Raw genomic sequence first — 23,403 nt, 5'->3', positions numbered from 1 at the left:
CAGATCGCACATTCAAGCAGGCATCCTCAATAAAGATGAAGATGTGGATTACTTCACAGCACTTTCCCTAATGAAAACCAAGAGACTTGTTTTGCTTTGCGTGTTTGTGAGGCTGCGGAAGAATCTGTCATATTTTGTTCAGAGAAATAATATCATAAAACAGAAATAAAACTAGTCAAACAATCATGACATATTATCACTTAATTGAAACAAACTGACAACAAAACACAACAAAGTGGAAAATGTCAAGGCCTGGTGTGGAGTGCGTTCATCTTTGCTGCACTCTACTTGCAAACTAATACGTCATAACCCCTCTCCTGTGGATTCTCAATTTGAAAAATTAGGACAATCTCTTTACAGATTGAAGGAATTGCACAAGAACACGAGAACTCGTGCATTGGAATTCATGGTGAAATGCTTTATATATCCTTAATTACTGATACAAACTATAGCTAAAGGCGTATTGCTTAAAGTGAGTTGGTGAATTAGTCACAAATGCTGAAAGCTGCTCTCTGTCTCCATGACAATTTAATTAGAATCAGTCACGACTTTTGCATAATGTGCTTTGACTCAGATCATCCTGCTCCTGGGGAAGCTTTTTACACACCTCACTTTGTGTCGTGAGCTTGTGTTTTCACAAAAAGTTAAAACATGGAGGAAGTTTGATCAAACATTTATAGTTTTTTCTTTTAAATGTTTTGGACCTGGGATAATGGATAAGAAGCCCTCTTGTAGTTTTAAGGACAGTCAGCCTGAATAACTACTTGTTTCCTCCAAGTCAATCCCCCAAATAAACCATGATTTAGTTTTTCTCACTGGAACAGAGGGACGAAAGGAGAGGAGAGACAAACAGCAAAGGTATAATTTGATTCAAACTATATTAAAATACCTCCCACTCTGTAATTATTTAACAGTTTAATAAGGTTGCTGGCTGTGTTGGTTGCAATGTTTTTTTTTTGTCTTTTTTCCTTCAATATCTTTATTTAAAATCGTTTACGGGAACCACAGTCCAGTCCTGCTCTCAAATCATGCTGTAACTCTTCTGCAAGACATCAAGCCAGTTCAAGTTACCTGGTTCGATTCCTATTAAGAGCTTAGTCCAAGGATCCTTCCACAGTAGACTTCACAACCACACAAGGTCAAACACACATACACACACACACACACACACACACACACACACACACACACACACACACACACACACACACACACACACACACACAGCTATCTGCCAAGATATACTTCCTGGTGGAGGTTCAATCCCATCGATGAGCTTGGCACTGAGACTACACCCTGCTGCCCACTGGCTGTCTCTCTTACTCACACACATACATACTCACTAACCTCGTTTCAGCTCTATTTCACTCTGAATATACTGCTTAGCTTGTCTGTCTCAGTGCAGAGGTGTAAATGCATTTATGAGAGAGGGAAGGGAACAGTTGGAAAGACTTTAAGTGCATTGGGGAAAATGTGAACGAAGCAGAAGGAAAATATGATTTAGATAATATTTAGCAATGACACATGGGTGTTCGGCAATTCCTCTACTTATTTCAAAGTGCCCTAGAGAAAGCAGAGACACAAGAAGATAGAGAGTTTAAACAAGTAAGGTAAGCATAGAAAAAGCACCGACCTTGCTTACATGGGTGAGCCCCTATCTCTGGAATATCCCAAAGGGCGGTAAACTTGCTTAGAAAATAAATGCAAGCCGCATTGTTTACCTTGGGAAAGACCAAAATAGAAGTCGACAACAGTGAGAATGAGAGCTGTGTCTAATCAGAGGAGGGTGATTTCTGAAGCTGTGGGGGACAGAGCTGCACAAGCGTTTGTCAGATCACAGGCTTATGAATTCCGTCTCCATGGGGAAATAAGAGCGATGAGGTGGCTGCCGTAGTCGTGCCTCAGACAGCACTGACTGCATGGAAATATGATAGTGGCTGTGTCACCGCTGCAGCTTTCGCATAATAGCACACAGCAGAATACAAGGGAGTGATACAAGCAGATGTTCATGAGATATTTTGGGGAATGTTTTTTTTTTTGTTATATTACTGTGGGTTCTTTTTAGATTTGGTACACTGTTGAAATGGACAGTGTGTGTCAGCAGGTGTTTCGGCTTTCTGATTTAGCTCTTTTCTGATTGTTCATCAATTTGGCATCCATCAGAGCAGCCCCACAGGGATAAGTCATAGAACGCAGGTTGCAAGATATTCTAACAGAATTTTAAGGAGAACACAGTGACCATATCCCAGTGTCTTTGCATTTCAATGTCACACATGTAAGACATCTTAAAGGGTAACTTAACCCTACCTGAAAATCCTGTCTTGGTTGACTTCCATTGGTTTCATTTCTCACCCTGCTTAAGGGATATAATGGTGAATTTCACAGGGACATGGATAAGTAAAGGTGATGCTTGGTGTGTTAAAATGAAACAGAGTCTCTGGACTGTTAAACAAATACTGCTTTTTACTTTCCAGTTTTACGATAGCATTTTACTATCCAGGTAAAACTCCTGATTGAATCCTGCATTAAACACATCTCATCTGTAAAGCATTCCTATAAATATATCTGTAGAATCCAGAGGTGAAATACAAGATTTTAGTAATGTAAGTGTTCCAGTTCTCTATCTGGATTAAGTTTGATGCACTGACTAATCCCTTTTCTGTGGGCTGTGGGTGCATTTAAGGAAACAGCACATAAGTACAAAATATTTTTGGAAAATGTTGGGGACTCATTGAAAACTTGCAGAACATTAGAGTAAAGCTAAAGATGTCTTGACACTAAATATTGGTGTTTCTTTTGTCTTTGCCTTGGCAGGATGATTCCGTCTACCAGCAATGACTTCTTGGTCCGGGATCTCGCTGCAGGACGGAACTACGATCTTTGTGTCCTGGCTGTGTTTGATGATGTCATCACATCATTGACTGCAACACGTCCTTTGGGCTGTCTGTCGTTCACCACGGACACAGAGTTCAGCCAGTGCCAAGCATTGCACAGCCACTTCCTTGGAGGCACCATGATCATCATCATTGGAGGGATTATTGTCGCCTCAGTGCTGGTGTTTATTATCATCTTAATGATACGATACAAGGTTTACAGCCACCAAGGGGCAAGCCATGGAAAAGGAGCCATTGTGGCAAGTGCGGCAAGACCGCAAAGCAATGGACAAGGAGGGGGTGGACAAGTTCAAGTCCTTCCTCGCTCTGCCTCTAAAATGCCTGATAGTCAGGAGGACCAAGTGCTATCCCCTTCCAGGGCTATGTCGCCTAGCAACACACTGAGAGACACTGTGGCATTGGTTGAGGAAGAGAGCAGTGGACGGAGCACAATGACAAGGACTGACTCCTTGGCCAATGAGGAGTTGCTCTCGCCCACAAATGCCCGCTTCACCTCCAGGGTCGCCATTGAGATGAAAAGCAGACCGCCATCTGTTGCCAAAGAGCCCACCTCCCCCAAGGAACTGGCAGGTAGTAGAGGAAGAGAGACAGGGACTAAGAGATAGAGAAGCCAGTCAGCAGGGCAAAGAGGAAGCTTTTCATTGGGATGAACATAGGGCCAAAGAGAAGTTGACAGAGGCAAACATGCAAAGAAGGAAGAACAAAATAATACAGTTGAAAACAAAAGTGATGGAGTCTGAGAAATAGACAATGTGCACTTGAGGGTGTGAATTGAGCAAGATAATGACGGGGTGGAACCATGAGGAAGTGAGCGAGTGTGACTATGAATAAGAGAGATGGCAAGACACTGCACTGGGAAGACAGTGATAGAGACAGAAGGGAAGACACATGTTCAATTTTCCATCAATATTTATAGTAAACTCTTAAGTATGGTTTTTAAACAATCACTTCATAGTTTCTTTGACATGAAACAAGAAAAAGTAAAGTCTTCTGGCAGTGCATTGGGATTTACCTATAACCTTACAATTCCCTAACTCATTGATTTTTCTTTTCTGCTTTCTGCTCTTGCCACAGGAGGTGTCACATCTTAACTCAAAATATTTTAAGCCTTTAAAGAAGTTTGAGAAACTTTTGAGTTATTTTGCAACCTTGGTGCCAGAAATTACCCATTTTGCCCATTGTCAATGACTTATTGGAGTAAAAAAAGGAATCTATGTGGGTTGGAGTGTAGGAGTGAAGTATTTTAAAATGCAGGTGGAATCACCCATCGCACCATAGCTAACATAATTCAGGTTAGCATTCCTGGTGTTCTCCATTAGGGTGCTACAAACTATTAGACTTCAAGCACCCCAAGGAGACTTGCTGGCCATTAGGAATGACACAACCAGAGTGCTGAAGAGTGAACAAGTTACAAAGTTACTTCAGTCCAACAGGGGCTACTTAAGGTTGCCCAAATCAAAGTCTAAGTTGAAAGGAAACAAAGACCCTAATTTTCCCTTTAGTTTAAATTAAAATATCTTTAGGAGGTTCAAATTAAATGAATGTGTGTTTTTGTTAGTCATAACAGAGTGTCCTGCCTTTGTACCACAAACCCTGTAAACCTTTTACTTCAGTGAATTCATGAATGCTTATGGAGCTGCACCCAAAGTTCAGATTCAGCCCACCTAGGGTGCTCTCAGTTTAAAACCAAGAAACTTGCTTTCGATATCGCTGGGGTGTAATTGAACCTCTCCAGGGGTAACAAAGCACAAACCTGCAGACACATTATTTAGTGGCAGCATGATATGCATAATGCACATGACAAGTGATGCAGTCAAAGACATAATTAATGTATACACTGCAGTGTAAGACAGTGCATGAAGAGAGGGCTTGGTAATAGAGTTAGAAATCAGCATTACTAGTAAAATGCAGTGTGTGGGCTGTAAGAAGCAAAGCAGTAATTGCAGGAAAGCTGTGATTTAAATATCCATACATTCATTTACAAAGACTCCTTCACAATGGTTAGGAATGCTAAAAAAACAACTATGTAGAAACAGAGGAAACCAATTTTTACATGATAAAATGGCTCAATAAAGGGTTTTATTATGGGTTATATAAGAGAGTTCAGGCCAATAAAACCTTGGATGACCTTAGCAAGTGAATCAAGATTCATGATGGAATGCTTATTTTCTGATTCAGAAATTAAAAAGTCCCTCGTGTAACCCAAAAACTAATTTCAGTGAGATGTTTCAGTAAGTGTAAATGACACAGTCACAACCCAATTTGCTGGACTGTAAATGATTAATTTCCAGCTTCAGAACTATTTGCTCTACTTGAGCTTAGGCCCTCTTTTCAGCGTCTGCTGATCTTTTGCCTCTCGTGTCTTCTCATGTATAAGCGTCTTGTGCCAACTTGTATTTTTAGTTATTAAGTATTTTGAGCTTCTCTGGTAGTGGCTAATGGCTTACTGGCAGAAAATTGGTTTTAGAACATATGTGGACTGTTGGTAAGACACAAATTGAGTGATAGAGGCACATTCTCACAAGTAAAAATGTAATATCACAGGATTATTATTGGGAGTTCCATGTTATAATGGAGGAGTGCAAAAATGTGATTGTGGGGGAACACATAATATTATGATATACTTCCTTGACATGCAACAAACTCACAGTATATTGCTTTTATGTAACTTAGTTTTTGCCAGCAAAGGCTATTAGATAAAGTCTACTTTTTATGTAATCAGACCATGGCTCTTCTCATGAATCAAAATGGCTTGCACATGCTCACAAAGATCGCTTGAAATGCCCAATAGTGCTTTAGTAATAATGGGGATCCACAAGGGCATTTGAATGTTCTTTTTGGGGAGATTTTCACCACACTAAACCCACTCCAATGCACTTTACCCCTTAACGCTAATCCACTCAGGAAATTGGGGTTTCATTTGATTGCATAAATGGAGACACACTTTCACATGAGTGGCTTAAACAGCTGAGTCAAAATACTTTATCAGCACTGATATGTCATTCAATTGGCCTCTCTGAATGGGTTGAAATGAGGTGTCATTGAGCCTCACATTGATAGAAGGGAGCAGATGAGGGATCTGTGCAGACTGAGCAGCTTAGCTGGAGAGTTCAGGGAAAGTGTTCACCTCAGTGAACTCTGCTGGATCGCTAGCCAGTCTGACATTTATAACACAATTAAGTTTGCTGGACATAGCTGAAATCCTATTTGATAATTATTTCATGAAAGAAGAGTCACACTGATTTTGATGGTGTCATGCCGCAAAGCTATCTAACAAGCTACCATGGAAGTTAACTGGCTTAAGAAACAGTATAATAGAGTTCTTTCCAAACTAAGCAGGGGAGAAGTTTGGGCACATGTAGTTCAGCAAATGTTCTGCGAGGTTTATAGCTAAATAGGAGTCACAAAGTACTGGAGCTGAAGAGCGTTCATTATGGCTGGAACAGGGGAATTTTTTGGAAAACTTGGTTCAAGAACTCTCTAGAATTAAACTTTGTTGTCCCGAAGAGATGCCACCATATGCACAAACTGAAACACTAGTCCCCTTAAGGCCTAATTAACCGCTCTAACCTCATGCTAACCTCAACTAAATGACGTGACAGTCAAAGGAACTTCCAAAAGGAATCCCAGACAACCACAAGACAGACATCCACAAGACAGACAAACAAGACGGTTATTGTAGTTTTTATTTTTACCCAGAAGGATAAAGGTCTCTGCTGGCCTTTGTGCTCTTGTTACCTCTCTTTGGTTATGGGATTGTTGGAAATTTGAGGGCAAACTTCAACAGGGGATAATTCTCATGTTGGTACAAAGGCTGTTGGGGTTTTCTCAGGGTGTAGCTGTGTCTGTGATGTGTTTCACTGGTTGCTGCATTGCAGAGAAAAGCAACATTGATCTGATCAGAGAGAGAGCCGCAGTGAGTCAGAGCGCCTGAGGAACAGAGCATCTGACAGATATGCAGTGAGACCCCATTAAAGGCCCACGGTTGTCAAATGTGTGACCTGACATGAAAAAATAGACACTCTGTGGGTTATATTCCCCCTGCTTTGTATGGACTTTCCTGTTAACACTCATATAGGCCAATATAAATTAGGTAAGTAATTTGCAATATCAAAATATTATCTTTAACCATTATTTAAGGATTTTTCATGGATGGAAAATATTTCTTGATGTATGGTAACTAAAGTATGTTAACCTTACAAAGGAAAAATTAAATATTCTTCACAACTTTATATTTTTTTCTTCTAATTTGACCCTATTTTGACCCAAAAGAAGAAAAGTGAGCCATTTTTTTGGAATTTGTGGAAGTTAGTATCGGTTATATAGCTGTTACAGTCTCAAGTTGTATCCTTTTTCGTACAAAATTCTATCTTCTATCTGCAGTGGGGTTAAAAAAAGAAGACATTTCCCACTGAAGCAAATAAAGAGAATATCTGAATCCAGCCATTAATCAAGTGAGAGGATCAATGAAGTAGTAGACACAGTCGAAAATATGTTTGGCACTCATTGTGTCTCCTCAAAATCTAGCTTGTGTCAGGATGCTTGTGTGGATTCAGTACTAGAAGCAGCTCTTTAACCTGAATACTAAGTGGGAAATTTTCTATCAGGATTAGCAGTAATTATATGCTTGACACAAACATATTATGATTATGTCAAGCAAAGTGCTATTAGTTCAAGAACAGCCAAGCAAACAGGGAGTGAGTGAGTGAGTGTGTGTGTGTGTGTGTACTTGTTTTAATGGTGTTATGGGGACAAAAATCTCTACACAGTCACATTATGGGGTCCCCTGCAGGTGTATCATTAAGTTTTTATTGAGGGAGAGTTACATCTAGGTTAATTTTAGGACAAGCCTTCAGGTAATGATAGTAAAAATCTATTTAAAAAAAACCCTTGAACGTAGCAAAAACAAGTGTTTGTAAGCTCAGGGTCCAGTACTGAAGCCTCGCAGGTCAGAGTATGCATCTGTGTATTGTTATAAGGTTTATCCAATTTGAGTCACAAAATCATCCCACAAGGTGAAGCCAAACAGAAAAAAAAAATGTGATGCAAAGAACAAGATGTGTGTAACTTTGTGCAAAGAGCATATTTGTGTTCTCCCAATGGCCCCTCCATGACCCTGTAGCCTGTCTGTCCTCGGTGTATCTTAATCTATCATCGCTCCTTTCAGTGTCATCCCATATGCCCGGCCTCATTCTTCACCTCTGTCTGTCTCTCTAAATCCATCTCTTGGAAAATCCCTCTCTCTCTCTCCTCTTGCTGTGTTTCTCAAGCTCTCTCTGTCACTTCCTCTCGTTTTTCTTCTTCACCAACTTCATGACTGTTCTGACATTTTTGCTTCCTTGTTCTCTCTCTCTCTTTACCCCAATTTTCAGTGCTGGTTTGCTGCATCTGTGTCACTGCCCCCCCCCCCCATTTCTTATTGTCTCTCTCACTTTTTCAATGTTTCTCTCTTTCTCCATATCTGCTCTTGCCCTCTTTCTATCTCTCGGATGCCTCCAGCAGCAGACGACAGGCGCCTTCATAGTGTCGAATGGAGAGACTTTAAGATCTGATCTCGTCCTCACAAAGAGAGTGCGCCACCACTACACACAAAGAGTAATGACTGGCACTAAAAATCTTGAGAACCTCCTTGATTTTGTTGCCTTCTCTAATGTTGTTCTTCCCGTTTCTTCCCCGTGTTACTACTCCTTACCAGTCTGTCCCTCCTGCAGCCTCAGTTTCCTAAAGCACGCTGTCATCTGACCATTTAGTTAGGCTTGTTTGATATCTAGTCAGGGTCAACTCACATAATAAAAACATTGTTTCTTTCCTCCAGAGATTTTGTGTGCTGAGGTTATGAGATATCAATCTTTGAGCCTTCTGCCTGCCTTCTACTAGAAATATAAAATTTCCTCTGTGGCTCTGAGAGCACAGACAAATACCATTTAAACATTTCTATTTAAATAATCATCATTTAAGTAATTTTTGAGAAGAAATCCAAGTATTGTATCCAGCATTTGGAATGTGAAGATTCAAGGCTTGTTTATCTGATGTATTGCAGTAAATAGAGTTTGGGGAAAAAAAATCAATTAATACTAAGGCTAGCTCTTTAACTCAGTAGAATGCTCCATGGAGCAGCAAGAAATTCAGCCAGTCTCACAGATGACTGGAGTTGATCGTGAAGTATGTACTAATTGAAAAATTGATTTTGAATCATGAATCATGAATCATGAATCCAGAATCGTTTTTGAATCTAAAATAAATTCCGAATCAAATCGGGACCCAAAGAATAGAGATTTAATCGTCAGACACTCTCAACTTCTATGAATGTCTGACCTTGGGGATCGGAGACAATCTTACATATTTGTGAGTGAAATAATCCTTTGTAAAAATAATTATTGCAGCCTAGTGTCTCTAGTTATATTGTATCCATAGATCATATTTGACGTAGTTCAACTATAGTAATAGAGACACTACTTAAATGCTTTGTGTGTTCTTTTGTTGTATTTCTTTGGATATCATAAGCAGTTCCTTTCACTTTTATCTAATTGGTGTTGAAGCAGGAGTCTCAGGGAAGTTTAAGGCCATCTGCATGTCAAGGTAGAAGAAAAGAAAAAGGTTATTTATTTTTTGTTATGTGGGTGAACTGAAGCTTTAATTCAATTCCTTTGCTCCTCATCAGTAGTTTTTTTTCCCTTCATTTAATTATAACATTTCCCCTCTCTGTATTTGTCAATACTAATAATCTCTTTATTTCTTTGAACATCTCGTTTTAATTTTAATTAGTTGTTGCATTTCAAAGTTTTCCTAGACATTTTACTCCACACCAAGCTTGTCCTTTTTTTCCCCTGTCTTTTCTAGGCTATCTCGATTGCATTAATTTGTATTGCTCAGTGCTCTCTATCCTGCTCTCTCCTTTCTACTTTCACATTCTTCTTCACTAATGCTCTGTATTTATTTATTGTTTCTCTTTAATCCTGCATCGGCCTACCTTTCCTATTCCTGTTTGTTTTCAATTTATAACACCTTTGTCTGTGAATGTTATTTCTCATTTCTTATGTCCTTTCTATCCATCTCCTTACCGCTCACACTGCACTATCATCCTCACACACTGCCTTTCTCCTCTCTGTGTCGCCATCCATCTGCACCGTGCACAGAGTGATGGAGGATAAAGAGGGGGAGAGAGGGGGTGATGGAGGAGGAAAAAGAGTGGAGATGTGCAGAATTGGTGACGGATGAACACGAACTGAGACATTAAGAAGGCTCTGCTTCATTCTTAAACTGACACAATAAGCATCGGCTGTACATAAATGTGGTTAAGAAATATTCCTCCTGACAAATACAGTTTAGAAACGCTCTCCTGACACAAGCATTACAAATAACAGCTTCTGCAGTATGCTACAACAGCAAGCACAGCTTCATCACTTCAAGCTACTGCCCTTCTTTGCTTTCCCGTGTCAGCATGCTTCCCTTATACAGGCATTTGTTGCATCTCCAGATTACACAGCAGTGACATGCTTACACAGCTGTCATATATGAAAAGAATCAGATATGAAGACTCAAAAAAGTAAAGACCTTCTAAGGAACATGACTAAAGCTTTTTGTTGACCAGTTCAAAAACACATGCAGTATTGTGCTTTCAGTCTGGGGCGTGTCCAGAATGCTTTGCAGCCTATAATTATTAAATTTAATTCATTCTTTGCTCTGTGAAATGCAGTCCCCCCTTACAAACGGCATGATATCTAGGGTTTTTCTGTTGAGTGTGGACAAACCAACGTACTGTTTATTGAAATCACAACTCTCGAACGCTCGTCAACAAAGGGCTCGCGGTTAACTTAAGTCAAATCACAACATTTCAATCACAGATGTGGATATTATTGATGCACCACTATCTCAACTTTGTAAAACAAGCTAAGACGCTCTGTTGAGGGAGAAAAGCAAGTGTCCGTGCCTTGTAGAGCACCCTCCTTCCTTGTTCCTCGTCCGTTTACAGGAGCGACAGAGAGGAAAATAGAATTCGGGCTTCAGGGTAAAGAAAGCGTACCATTTCACACTGCATTGCTCGACGGCAGTTAGGACACTACAATAGCAATAGAACTACACTGATTTTGTTGCTTACGCTCCCTTGTGTAGTTAGGACAGGCTGCTATGAAGGGGGGCCTGAAGTAGTGTGTCAAAGACCATTCATTTACCCTATTTTATCGAAAGGTAATTTTCTGAATTTATTTTAGGGTTGCATATACAAGTTCAAGATTGCTTTATTTAATTACGTTTTATCTACTATACTTTGTCTCAAAAAGAATACCTTTCTCCAAAAGTCACATTTAAAGTACCACTAAAAGCTGTTAGTGGAATATTTTGTTGTCTATTTTTATCCTTTTCTCAAATCCTGATGTTTTACTCCAGATCCCTAATTTGTTTTTGTTTTAACCCCCTTGTTACAGAAGTTCCCTTTGCCCCTGATGTTGTTATCCTTGTACTGACAGTGCATCAAATGTTCTGCTCCTAAATCTTATATTCTTTCTCTATTGTTTTCTAGAACCCTGATGACGTTGACCTGAGTGGCAGATGTGAAGAATAGACATCACCACCAGGGTGAAGCTGGTGCAAACTCTGAAGAAAAAAAGGCCCTATAGCTCCCCTCCTGTATCTCCTGTTTACTGTACCCATTTCTTTGTTTCCATGAGCACCATGCGGTTAGAGACCTGTATCATCTGGTTTACTTATGACTGCTCATCTCGGTTCTTGTGACTGGATTTGTGTAAAGGCCCTCGGTCTGTTGGGCTGTTGACTACCCAGTTGCTGCAGGATCCAGCTATTGGGGTGTACATCTTCAGTAAATTATATTGAAATGGAGCAGACTCAAATGCTGACATTTTGGCATTTCAACAACTGTATCAGTGTAGAAGATGGTACAATGGCTAAACGTAATTTCAAAGCAACATAAAGAAGAAAATGGATATGTCAACATAAAACTAGAAACAAAATGTGAATGAACTGCACACCGTCTGGGAAAGCATTGACAGCACGGACAGATACTGAAATGGTTGTAAAGAATAATCATTAAAAGTTGAATGCATAGGTTATCACACTCAACCTGGATCTAAATTATGTTAAAGTGAGTAATATCACTTCATATCTGGATGGGTCTGGCTTTGGATTTGAACACATTTTCAACACTCAACATATTATGGCTCTCTACCTGCAACTGAACTTAAGGGACTTTCAAAATAATTGGTGATCTTAACTTGGACTGGACCTGGTTCTCTCCCAATAAGAAGTCCAGTAAGGGAACTGAACTGGCTTGACACGTGCAGACCTGAACCCAAGTGGAGCCTGAACTGGAATTGTACTGGTTGATTACACTGGTAAAGGATTAAGACTGCAGTTACCAGACTTACCTGGACAAAACTAGACAGGCTCCATGTCTGCAGGTCTAGTTTGTCTATTCTTATAACCACTGCTTTCCACTGGATTGGACCGCTGAGGACCTTAAGGACCTTTACTCCAGTCCACTTACCAGGTGAGTAATCTGCTGATTAGCCCCTGAACCCTCACCAAACAAGCAGCCAAATGGGAAGTTCTCTCACCCAAAGAATGGGTCTCATTAATTGGCGTGACATATGGTGACCCCCAGGCACTCACCTTGGCTGTCCACCAATTTTGGGTCCTGCCCCATAGTTTTAGACAGGCTTGCACTTTCCTGCTGCAAGAGCTCTGTAACCTAATGAGGGCAGCGCTTTAACGAGCACCATCTAATTGCTGTCAGGGAGACAATTAGAGAGATACCTTGGCAAAATAATCTGCTTTGTCACTACTCTCCGCTGACAATATCACAGCAGACAACGGGAATGCAACTCCCTACCCCCATGTTTGTTTCTGAGTCGCCCCTTCTCTCATAGTTGTCTGTCCATATGTATTTTTGCTGTCTGCCTGAGGCAGTGATTGAATACTGGAGGAAAATAGAATATGTTGGGCAAGGATGTGGTTTTGAACTAACACCACAGCCTCAGGGATGGACTTGATGGACTTGATCAAAAGGGGGGCTTCACCATGGTTTCAGGCTTGACAGAGGCTACTCTCTAAGGGTTCTGAATTGCAAATCTTCCCAGGCTAGTTTAAATTGAATATAGTCGATATCATTTTCCCTTAAGTGGTAAAATTTCTGCAATGCAGCTCTCCACTTCTTCACCAATTAACCAAAAAATCTGCCAGTTATAGAACTATCAAATGTTATATACCTGAATGTAGATGTTGTCCAAAAACAGCACAACTGTCATTGAATAGTGCTAAAATTTCGATCATATGGTGACCAATCCTTTACATTTTCCCCTTACTATGTCATCATTCTGGGCTACACCTGATCTTTCAACACATAATCCATTAGGTTACAATTTGCTCTTTTATGGACTGCATTTAAAGAAATGGTCCAATCATCCCTCCAACTGCATTGGACTCATTTAGACATAACTTAAGAAATGGAAAAACCTCATGTGCAAAAGTCTATGTAATAAGCCTTCTGCCATTATTCCACTGAATATAATTAGCGTCAGTTACTCTTGTCTCTTAATTGCAGCATTGGATCAGGTTCATCCTTTGTGCAGTGGTGTTGAATAACTAAGTGCATTTAATCGCTTTTCCATTCCCAGTATTATTTGACTTGATTGAACAATTCCAAGCAGATTTTAGTTTGGCCAAATTATTCAGCCTTGCAACCAGAAATGTACACCCACATAAACAAACTGTTGGGATCGTGTTCTGGTTAAGGAGAAAACAATGTGAAAAATGAGAGAAATAATACAGAGTTAAAGTTCTGCTTGGTTTATTCAAATATAATATATAATATATTATAATATATTATAATGTATTTTTCCTTTCATTATTTTAGTTGTTTGGCCTTTGTTTTGTCAATGCTGGTCATCAGCAGACTCACACAAAATATTGTATAATGTCTGTATGAATTATCTATAACTCAAAGGACAAGAAGCAGCAAAATAACAGTGATTCTGGCTAGGTTTTCACTAAGACTATTTCTCTTGTAAGTGATGTTGACAAGATGTTTTGGGAACCTCCAATCATCTGAACTGTTTCTAGTGTAAAGCTGCACATCAATAACCAATGACAAAAGCACTTTCAGTGCTCACTCAGTAATAAAAGCAATGAATCTTCAGTCATTTGTTCTGGTCCTGTACACAAACACAGGAAGAACTACAGCAGGTACCAAAGCTATCATAGCTATCTCACCTATGTACAAAGTGTGCATGTGCGTGTGTGTTTGTGTACGTGTTCTTTCATGACAGCTTGAACATTGTGAGTGTGACTGCAGATGTCAGACACTTGGAGCTGTTACACAAACACACGTTCCCACACATAGTTATTGCTGGTGATTGTTTAAGTCATCTTGTCTGTTTCTTACACACCGACGGACACACATACCAGATATTGGAAGAGACACAAACTAAAAGCCTGGGATAAAAATAGTTCCCATTCAAAATAAAAAAGCTCCATGAAGACTGCATCATAAAGTGTCCTCAGATATGCTCCAAAGTTAAGAGGAGAATAGCAGCATGTCTTCTATTTTTATCTTAGCCTTTAGATTCTCTGGTTGCAGATGTTTTAGTTTAGTTTCATTCATCACGTATCATTTTAATTATAGGACAGTATAACAAGCTTATTGGCTAGTTGGGGAAGCAGGATTGGGCAATGGGATGTATTCATTAACATGATATTATTTTACAATTAAAATGTTTCAAGGTTATACAAATCTTTCAAAGGCACCTACTATAGTAGCTCAGTGTTCTGTGCTTACAACCATTTGCATGTCATCAATCGAACATATGATGGCGGATTTTGCATCACCTCCCCAGACAGTATTAGCTCAATATTGGCAAGATGATTCTGATTCATGCCTTTGTTCTGACATTTGAATTCAAAAAGACTTCAACAAGGTTTATAATTAAGAATCAGTGATTCAAAGCATATTTTTTTATCCACATCAACCTGTTTGAGTCATGTGAGATTACATAATAAATTACAATGAGTTCACATTACGATCTCATTCCTTTAGAAAAACTGCCACCTTAAGACATAAATCCTGGTTTCATTGCTCTCTTTCTCAGTCGTAAAAGTGAATGACGCTTGGTAGATGCTCTGCAGACACCTTGATAATGATGATCATGATGAACGGATGGTACATGCTTTTCCCTCCTTCAAGACACTCTTCATTGCTCTTCTCTCCTCCTTATTCGTGATCAAGTGTCATGGTCAGAAAGGAACATTAAGGGCTGATTATCTTGACTGAAATATGTCCGTATCATATGATTACAAGTGTAGAGAGAGTGAGGAGGCCATATGTGCAGTTTTCAGTTAGCATGACTTTGTACAGGGAACAAACTTGAAGGAAGAGTTTGGAGAAGGAACTTGTTTTTTTTCTTTCAGAGATTTTAGCTGAACAAAATCCTATATATGGTATTCTTAAAAATGAAGCTACAGACAGTTTATTAGCTTAGCTTGCTGTAAAGCTAAAATCAGTAGGAATCAGCTAGCCGGGCTCTGTCCAAAGCAACACATATTCATTTCAGCTCAGTAACAGTAGACTCAAACATAAACCAAAATGTCAATGTTCCATACAGAGTTTGTTTCTGGAACAGGCTAGAGAAGTTGCTACCAAGTTAACTGCTTCCCTGTTTCCAATCTGTATGCTAAGCTTAGCTTATTAGCTGCTAGGAGTACTTTTAAATTGGGATGTAACAATACACTCAACTACACACAATACTATACATATCACCATACTGAGTTTAAAATACAATATATATATATATATATCCATTATCTAGGATTTTTTGTTTTCTTATAAAGAAATGAGACTGAAGTAATTGTTTTTGAAAAAATATGATTATTTTAATACAATTCTCAGACAATGAAATAAAAAAAACAAATAATTGTTTTTTTTAATAATATTAGTAATACTTTTACATGTTGAGGCTGTATAATAATTATTATTATCATTATCATTCTACACCCCCAGTTTGAAACTAAACCTATTATTTGTATTTATCTTTTGGGCTGTTATGCCTTTATCTGATAGGACAGTGGATCGAGTAGGAAACCATGGAGATAGAGAGGGATGACATGCGGGAAAGGAACCACGGGTCAGATTTAAACCTCAGCCGCCCGTTTGGAGCATGATAGCCTCCGTAAATGGTGCGAGACCCAACTGATAGGCCATTGGTGTCCCACTAAATTAATTCTTATCCTCAAAATCTTCATTCACTTCCGCTTAATCTGTATGCCTCTCTTCTTCATCTACTGATCTTGACCAACAGATGCAAAAAGCAGATAACAAAATGTGCTGGTTAAAAATCAGTGTTGCAATACATCGATTTCAATTGTCCATTTGTGTATTGATGTTTTAATTGTATTGCAAGGTGTTGTTACATTCCTAATATTTAATATTTTGTTGAAAAATATGAGATTGTTTTTTCTTTTTGATTTAAGGGACATATGTTACATTTCTCTGCCATAAACAGAGCTGTACTGAAAAGTGACATTTCTTTTAGCACCCACACAGAGTAACCTTGCAATGACTTCGGAGTCAACATAAAACATATGTCACATGTTTACAGCATTCACTGTCTCTTCATTCAAACAGTGCACGTCAACTGCTGCATAGTCTAGCCTTTTTCTTAATGCAACAGCTCCCATATTCGGCCATTTTTTAAGCAACATTAAGAGTCCCTGCTGGCAACTACTCCGTTTATTTCATTGACATGGGCTAAAAGGGCACAGTGAGACACTTAGAGACTATATTTGTTTTTACAACCTTAATGTAGAGGAGATGCAGCAGCTCTCTCCATGTGGGCTGATGGGACATGCTTTGACTTCAATCTGCAGTGTGTCACATCTGTTGGCTGAGGTGCAGTGATGTAAGTAGGCATGGCCATGCATACATTACTGCATTTATATCAAACTGTCTTGGGTCTCATCTCTCTCACACACATGCACTTAAAAACAGTATCTGAAAAGGACAGCAGTGTTTCTCAGACATATAACTGCTGGATCCTGCTCTCTTTACACATGAGTTTCCAGCTGTGTGAGTGACAAAGAGCCAAAGGAAGAAAAAGGAAAGAACCCATATGGAGCTGAAATGTGTGTGCCTCTCTATGTGTCTGTGCATCCTGCTGCATGTTGAGCATGTCTGAGCTGTGGCGATGAAAGATACATGTCCTACAAGAGCGTGATAAGGTGAACAATGCTTGCTTTAGGAAGGTGCAGACAAAGACAGACAATTAGATGAGAAAAGAAAGACTTGAAAGGATAAGATAGGGGAAATATAACATAAGAGTATTCAAGGTAGAGAGAGAAAGACTAAGGATCAGTGGTATCATTCCAAATGTGAATACATGTGCAGTGCGGGTTAAACATGATCTTGTGGTATGTGCAGATAGATAGATATTTACAGATTAGATAATCCGCAGCGTTGGTTTTAGTGCCCCAATATTGCTCCTTGAATTGAACTGTTCAGGGAGGGGAGCAAAAAAGGGGGAGACGGGCTGTACACGATAAGCAGCTTTATGAAGAAAAGGAGGGAAAAGGATAAAGGGAAAAGAAAGGGATTTAAAAAAAAGAGAGAGGCGAGTGAAGACAACGGGCAAGAGGAAAAGAGGAGGAGTTGGAAGAAAGGTATAGATGGGTAATACGTAAGAAGAAAAGCAATCAGGATGTGTGGAGGATTACTCAGCATGCCTGAGCTCCAGCTGCATTGTGCTGTGAGGTGTCTTTGGTCCCTTAGAAAGAAGATACGGCTGTATATATATTATTTTAAATGTGATATGTGCGCATTTACGAGGACTATATGAAGCATTATCTGATACTCCAGCATGAATGAGTGTGTCCCTCCTGGACTGTGAGAGTGATTCTGTGGATGGATTCATGTGTCAGTAGCACTAAAAAGCACTAAAATTTCCGCCACCCTGGAAAAGCATCTGGAAGCTGTGAATACTAAACTGCACCGAAGTAGCCTTGGAAAAAAAACACTGCACTCAAATGTGAGCGCCACTGGGATTTGTTCCGCAAAAAGATCTCGCTCTCAGTGTTCCAGCATTTACTTGTGAAGGTCAGTAGCACAGCATATTCAGCTTTTTAAAAAGCACTGCTGTCGACTTGTGTATTCAATAGAAGTCTACATCCCACCACCCTTATCACATCAAACAAAGTGGTTTCAGAGTATGAATTTGAAATTCAACACATCAACTCCCTCTTTCTCCCACTTTGATCTGTTACTTTCAATGCTTTTTCGCACTTATCTTAGTGTATTTGCACCACTTCTTGCAAAACAATGCATAATCATAAGACAGCACTCCACTGCAACCTCTTTTAGTCGCGGCCCCCGATAATAAAAGCTTTGGTGTTCTCGACTCCAGAGAGGATCTCTCATTCACTTTGTCTCGCTCTTCCCTCTGTACAGTCATTTTTTGCGGCTTAATATAAATTACACACCCCGTATTAACATTAAATAAGATTGCTTTCTAAAGATTCAACCCCAAAAGCAGCTCTGTAAAGTCATGGCAAACAGCCTGTTAAGTGAAGAGTGATTAATATGTATATTTGATTGACGTGTAAGTTGAACACACACCTCTTTTGCCCTTTCCTGGAGACAATCGATCCTTGTGACATTAATTAATCAAAGAAATGTTTTTAACAGGTAGTTAATGGCCTTATTTTGGGCAGAACTTAAAAAGAATGTGACGGCTGACAGCAGTTTCTCACACAGCAAACATGTAGTCTGTGTGAATACCATGACACACTAGCAGGAGCCGTCACACAGCCAAGCACACTGCCAGACTAAAACAGCCCCATAAGACTAATTATACCACTGGTACAGCCAATGTGATGTAAAAACCGACCTCCAGTCAAAAATATTTTTGCTTAATTTCTATTTTTTTTTGCCTTTTTTAGATAGGACACCTGAAGGCAGACAGGAAGTGTTGGGTGGAGAGATTGGGGGATTACATGCAACAAAGAGCTAAGGTCGGATTCGAACCAATTGTCGCTGCGACAAGGATTTCAGCCTCCGTACATGGGGCGCTGACATAAACACTAGGCCTTTGGTGCACCATGTTGCTTAATTTTTCAAATGCAATTTTTTCCTCTTCTCCACAACCATCTAGCGACCCCCCAGAAATAATCTCGCAACCCCTGCTGGGGTCGGCACTCAGTGCTCTACTGGATGGTATTCATGTCTGTTAACTATTATTTTTCCATTAGAACACATCTGTCAGATACGTGAATACTGCAGCACTGAAAGTGATTGAAACTACTAGTTCAGGGCTGCAGAATAATTATTAAGTGGCACTGAGGGCCTGTGGTGCAAATGAAGGGGCAGTGCTTGTATTCATTACCACTTTAAATATTAAACATGAAAAAAAAAAACGTAGCTGGCTGACATCTAAGTGATACATGGGACTTTTAAAAGTCAATTGTGTTTTAACTCAAAGAAGAGTGTGTGCTTGTGTGAGTTTGTGTGCGTGTGTTTGCGACAAGGTAATATAGCAACATCAGATGCAGAATAAAGCGTCAGAATTACCACAAAGTATTAGATTATAGATAACATTCATGAACATAGAACTCTATTCTTCTTTCTCTATCTCCTCATTGCTGCTTTCTGCCACACACCTGCTTGTTTTTTCAACTGGAATTATTTGACGCATTGTGGACCTTCAGGATACAGATGCAAAGTAATGAATAAAAGAAAAAAGAAAAGAACAAAAAGAAACAAATGGCGTAGTGTCATTCAGCAGGTAACAAAATGATACAGGAAAATACCTTGAGCCATTTACATATAAATGGCTGCAGATATGTTTTCCCAAAATTACTGTAAACTCCAGGGAGAATTTTTTTGTTTGTTTTTTCCAGCACTTCTTTGAGTACTTTAAATGAGGTGTCATAAAAAAGTTAAGTAGAGTAGCCTGTGTAACTGCAGTGATAACATGACATGTTGCATTGATCACACTAATGATCAAAGTAGAGAATGAGATGCATTTTAAGTTACAATGATGGTAATTAAATGTGTTAAACCTCCATCTTCCCTCAGAGGTTGTAAACATTTTGTTGTTTCCCATATTCTCAAGACCATCATTCTTGCTTCCTTTTATCCTGCCTTAAAAGTCTTCTAATGGGATACATGTGGCAGGTAAAATTAAGTGTTAATGAAATCCTCGGAAAGGCAATGTAGGAATTCACACCTCTATCTACTGCAGCGGCTTTGAGTTAGCACCCCTCCACTTATTTATCTGAACAGAATCCCATTTTCTCCTGAGAGAAAAAAGGGGACTGTGTGTGGATTACAATCTTCTGCTGGTTTAAGGTTCTAGCTTCTCACCATCTCTTTGGCTGTTTTATTGTCAGCTTCACACTATAAATGCTGATTCAGTGTATTTGTGTTGGGGGAAAGTAAGACGACGGCAAGATCAGAGAGTGTTGATATTTTGGTGTCTTTCAGGCGTTTGAGGCATTAAGTGCTCTGTGGTGTGTTATTAGTTTATTGGGCGGATTTAAACCATCACCCATATAATGGTGTCAGGGGTAACACAGGGAAGGCTGTTATTAGGAGATGAGGTTTTGTTTGAAAATGTCAAGCTGAACAAAGCCCTGGAATTAGTGGGTTTTTTTCATTCTTGTGATTGTTGTTGCTGTTAAATGCTAAGTTTATTACAGGATTATGTTGCAGCAAAAGTTCAGGCTCAGGGTCTTGTTCCATTGTTTTTATTGGTAAGGTTTCTAGGGTTCATTTTGTCCCGGTGAATGTTTACGTCGTATTAGATGTTAGATTTGTCACTTTCTAATAGGATTTGGGGGGATTAGCCTTCAGTAATCTTGTCTTAAAGTATTTGTCTCACAGCCCGGGATCGTGTTGTCTATGTAGGTGCAGTTTGGACCAAATTCTTAATGAATGACTACTTGAAAGTCAAAATAATGCATGCTGCGTACCCCTGCTTTGATTTAAAATACGCAATGAGGAACTCTAATAGAAGTTTGGCTCTGCCATTTAGCCTTATGAATGCAGTCTGAGAAATAGATAGTTGCTCATCGTAGCTGTTCAACAATGGAAGTGTTTTTTCATCCTCGTCCAGAAAGACATATTTTAGATAATCAGCAGCTGAAATTTACTTTTAAAGAATAAGTCAAATCGGTTTCTCCTCTGTAACTTTGGCCATGTAGATGGATCCTTGACCCACTGACCTGACAGTGAATACATGTCAGGAAACCTCACCTCAATGTTAAGGGTTAGCTTCTAAGTCTACTGTGAGACTACTGTAAGACTGCGTCTTCTGCTGACACACAATCAGAATAATTGGAGATGGCGTCCAGAGGGTCTGTAACTCTCTGATGTGAAGTGACTTAGGCTACTACTAGCTAACTCCCCGCAACCAGTTTGGCTTTAGCGGAGGGGAAGAGAGCTGTCAATGGGCGATCTAGCAGCGAGAGAGCAGTGCCCAGTGCGGTCTGTTCATGAGCGTGTCTCAACAGAAGTAGTCTGCGCCCCCTCTGTCCCATCAACAGAACTGCTGCTGGACAAAGTAACATGAGTTGTTGTGTTGATGAAAACAAACAAAGAAAAAACATGTATTTTTTTAATAACTCTCTTTGTTTTTTAATAAGTTTGCTAAGAAGAATGTGTTCCCAATCCGAAATTAAAATATGGCCAGGCAAATCACCAACACCACCTATAAGCACTTTACCATTTATGATGCATCAACATCTGCAATACTTTGCTGTGCTGTTTGGTTAACATATAAACACACACACATGCATAGTGCGTTTCTTTTGTGCCATTTTGGGTGACATTAGACAACTATTTAGATTATTTGTTTGATCGTATTGTTTTACTTTTTTTTTTTAAACCAGAAACATCTCAGCATTCCACCCCCCCCCCCCCCCCCACACACACACACACACACACACACACACACCCCCGAAGGACCATTTACAATGTGACAGCTAATCATTTAGCACCCGCTCGCTTTCCATAACACCTTTCCTATAAATCTATAGACACTTAGCAGAAAGCAGTTCATAATTTGCTTTAACAGGGAAATCGACAGCCCTCTACAAGTGGTGACGTGCTGACAAGTCTGGATTCAGGGCTATTCCAGCAATGGCACTTTGTTAGACTGTGAAATTTGTCTTACTAGTGACTTGGGTTTGCTGGATTCAAACATTTGTTAGTTTCAGGATCTGCAGTTTTCTTGGACTTTTCTAATAGTAAAAGAAAGATACATGTAATGGGATGGACACAGGTGAATAAATAAAGTGGATTGTTTATATGCTGTAATCAGAGTAGCCTGGTGAGTATCTGTCTATCATAGCCATCCCTTTTACAAGTGAAGGTGAAGTGAAGTGCTCTTCATGATGTGAAGTACAATCGGCTGCTGATTGGACCCGGTCTGATATACAGAGATAGAAATTGACTCTGGCTCAGTGGCCTTCACTTGAGAAAAGCTTTCACACGAATTCACACACAAAAAAAACACACTGACAGAGCTTTGCCAATGACTAACGCCACACAAATGTTAACAGGCAAACAGCTAAATTATTCCAGCTGAATCCAGTTTTGACCGCCCAAGGCTGAGAATGTGCTGAAAATGAAGCTTTGTCATCAAAATGTTCAGATATACTTATTTTGAGCAAGGAAATTATGTTATTTTAAAGTTGTTGGAATTTGGAACTACATGTCTCATATTCTAAATCAATTTGGATCCATACCCAGATATCATTAGCCGAGATTTTTTAAAAAAAAGTTTGGTGGTCATGTTTTCAAATGCAACCAAAGCAAACTCTGAATCATTAAATGTAAGCTAATTTTCTTGTCTTGTTTCTCGATTTTCCTTTCTTTCAGACCCACTGACCAGAAGGAAAGCCACAAGCTGAAGACGAACACGGATGAACAGATAAGAGTTAAAAAAATAAAAATAAAGAAGAGGGATGCCAGTTAGCCAAATCACAACAATTTCACTCTTTATCCCCACTGATATCATCCAATACTTTCACCAAAATCATCATATCTGTCACTTCAGGAGAACGTCACAGGTCTACAACGGGAATCTGAATATGTTAATGTGAAGAAGAAAAAAAAAGACTGTGTATGACTGCATTGACAACATCTTGGTTGTAGTCATACAGGCCCTGATCATGGTGTCATTACCATCACGGAGTGTGTTAAGGGGAAAAATCATGACAAATAACAGCTGAAGTGTTACATCTCCACATGTGTCTGACAGAAAACCCTTTAGATCAACCAATGACACGGGTGCTCTATATAAGCATCTTCTTCGTCATTCTGATACGTCGAGCTCCATGCTGGTTGTTGTAAATTGGATATGAAGTGCCATCTCAGATACTATATACCATCCATTTGTGTATGTGTGCACATAATTGCACCCCCCACCATTTACTAGTGCCACCATAACTATCATGGCTGTCCCCTGCAGAGAGTAAGGAAGGAGCAAACAGACAGAAAACCTCAAACACA

General features: G+C 39.5%; 1 protein-coding gene across 3 annotated transcripts in view; it reads left to right on the top strand.

The window, feature by feature from the left end:
* The window catches only part of zgc:172282 (leucine-rich repeat and fibronectin type III domain-containing protein 1-like protein), a 174,798-nt gene extending 151,683 nt beyond the window's left edge, over positions 1–23,115 (top strand). The window contains exons 9-12 of one of the 3 annotated variants that reach the window (XM_061046432.1): positions 2,815–3,464; positions 8,397–8,489; positions 11,413–12,396; positions 22,771–23,115. In XM_061046432.1, coding sequence (XP_060902415.1) covers positions 2,815–3,464; positions 8,397–8,446 — 700 coding nt within the window. In that variant the 3' untranslated portion in view covers positions 8,447–8,489; positions 11,413–12,396; positions 22,771–23,115. Of the gene's footprint in view, positions 1–2,814; positions 3,465–8,393; positions 8,490–11,412; positions 12,397–22,770 lie in introns of all 3 variants that reach the window. The other 2 variants (XM_061046431.1, XM_061046433.1) reach the window with 2 other exon arrangements.
* The last annotated feature ends 288 nt before the right edge of the window (positions 23,116–23,403 follow it).

The sequence above is a fragment of the Labrus mixtus genome, chromosome 9, assembly GCF_963584025.1.
Source record: "Labrus mixtus chromosome 9, fLabMix1.1, whole genome shotgun sequence".
In the NCBI taxonomy this organism is placed as follows: Eukaryota; Metazoa; Chordata; class Actinopteri; order Labriformes; family Labridae; genus Labrus; species Labrus mixtus.
The sequence above is the reverse complement of the archived record's forward strand: the minus strand, read 5'-3'. Positions and strand labels throughout refer to the sequence as shown.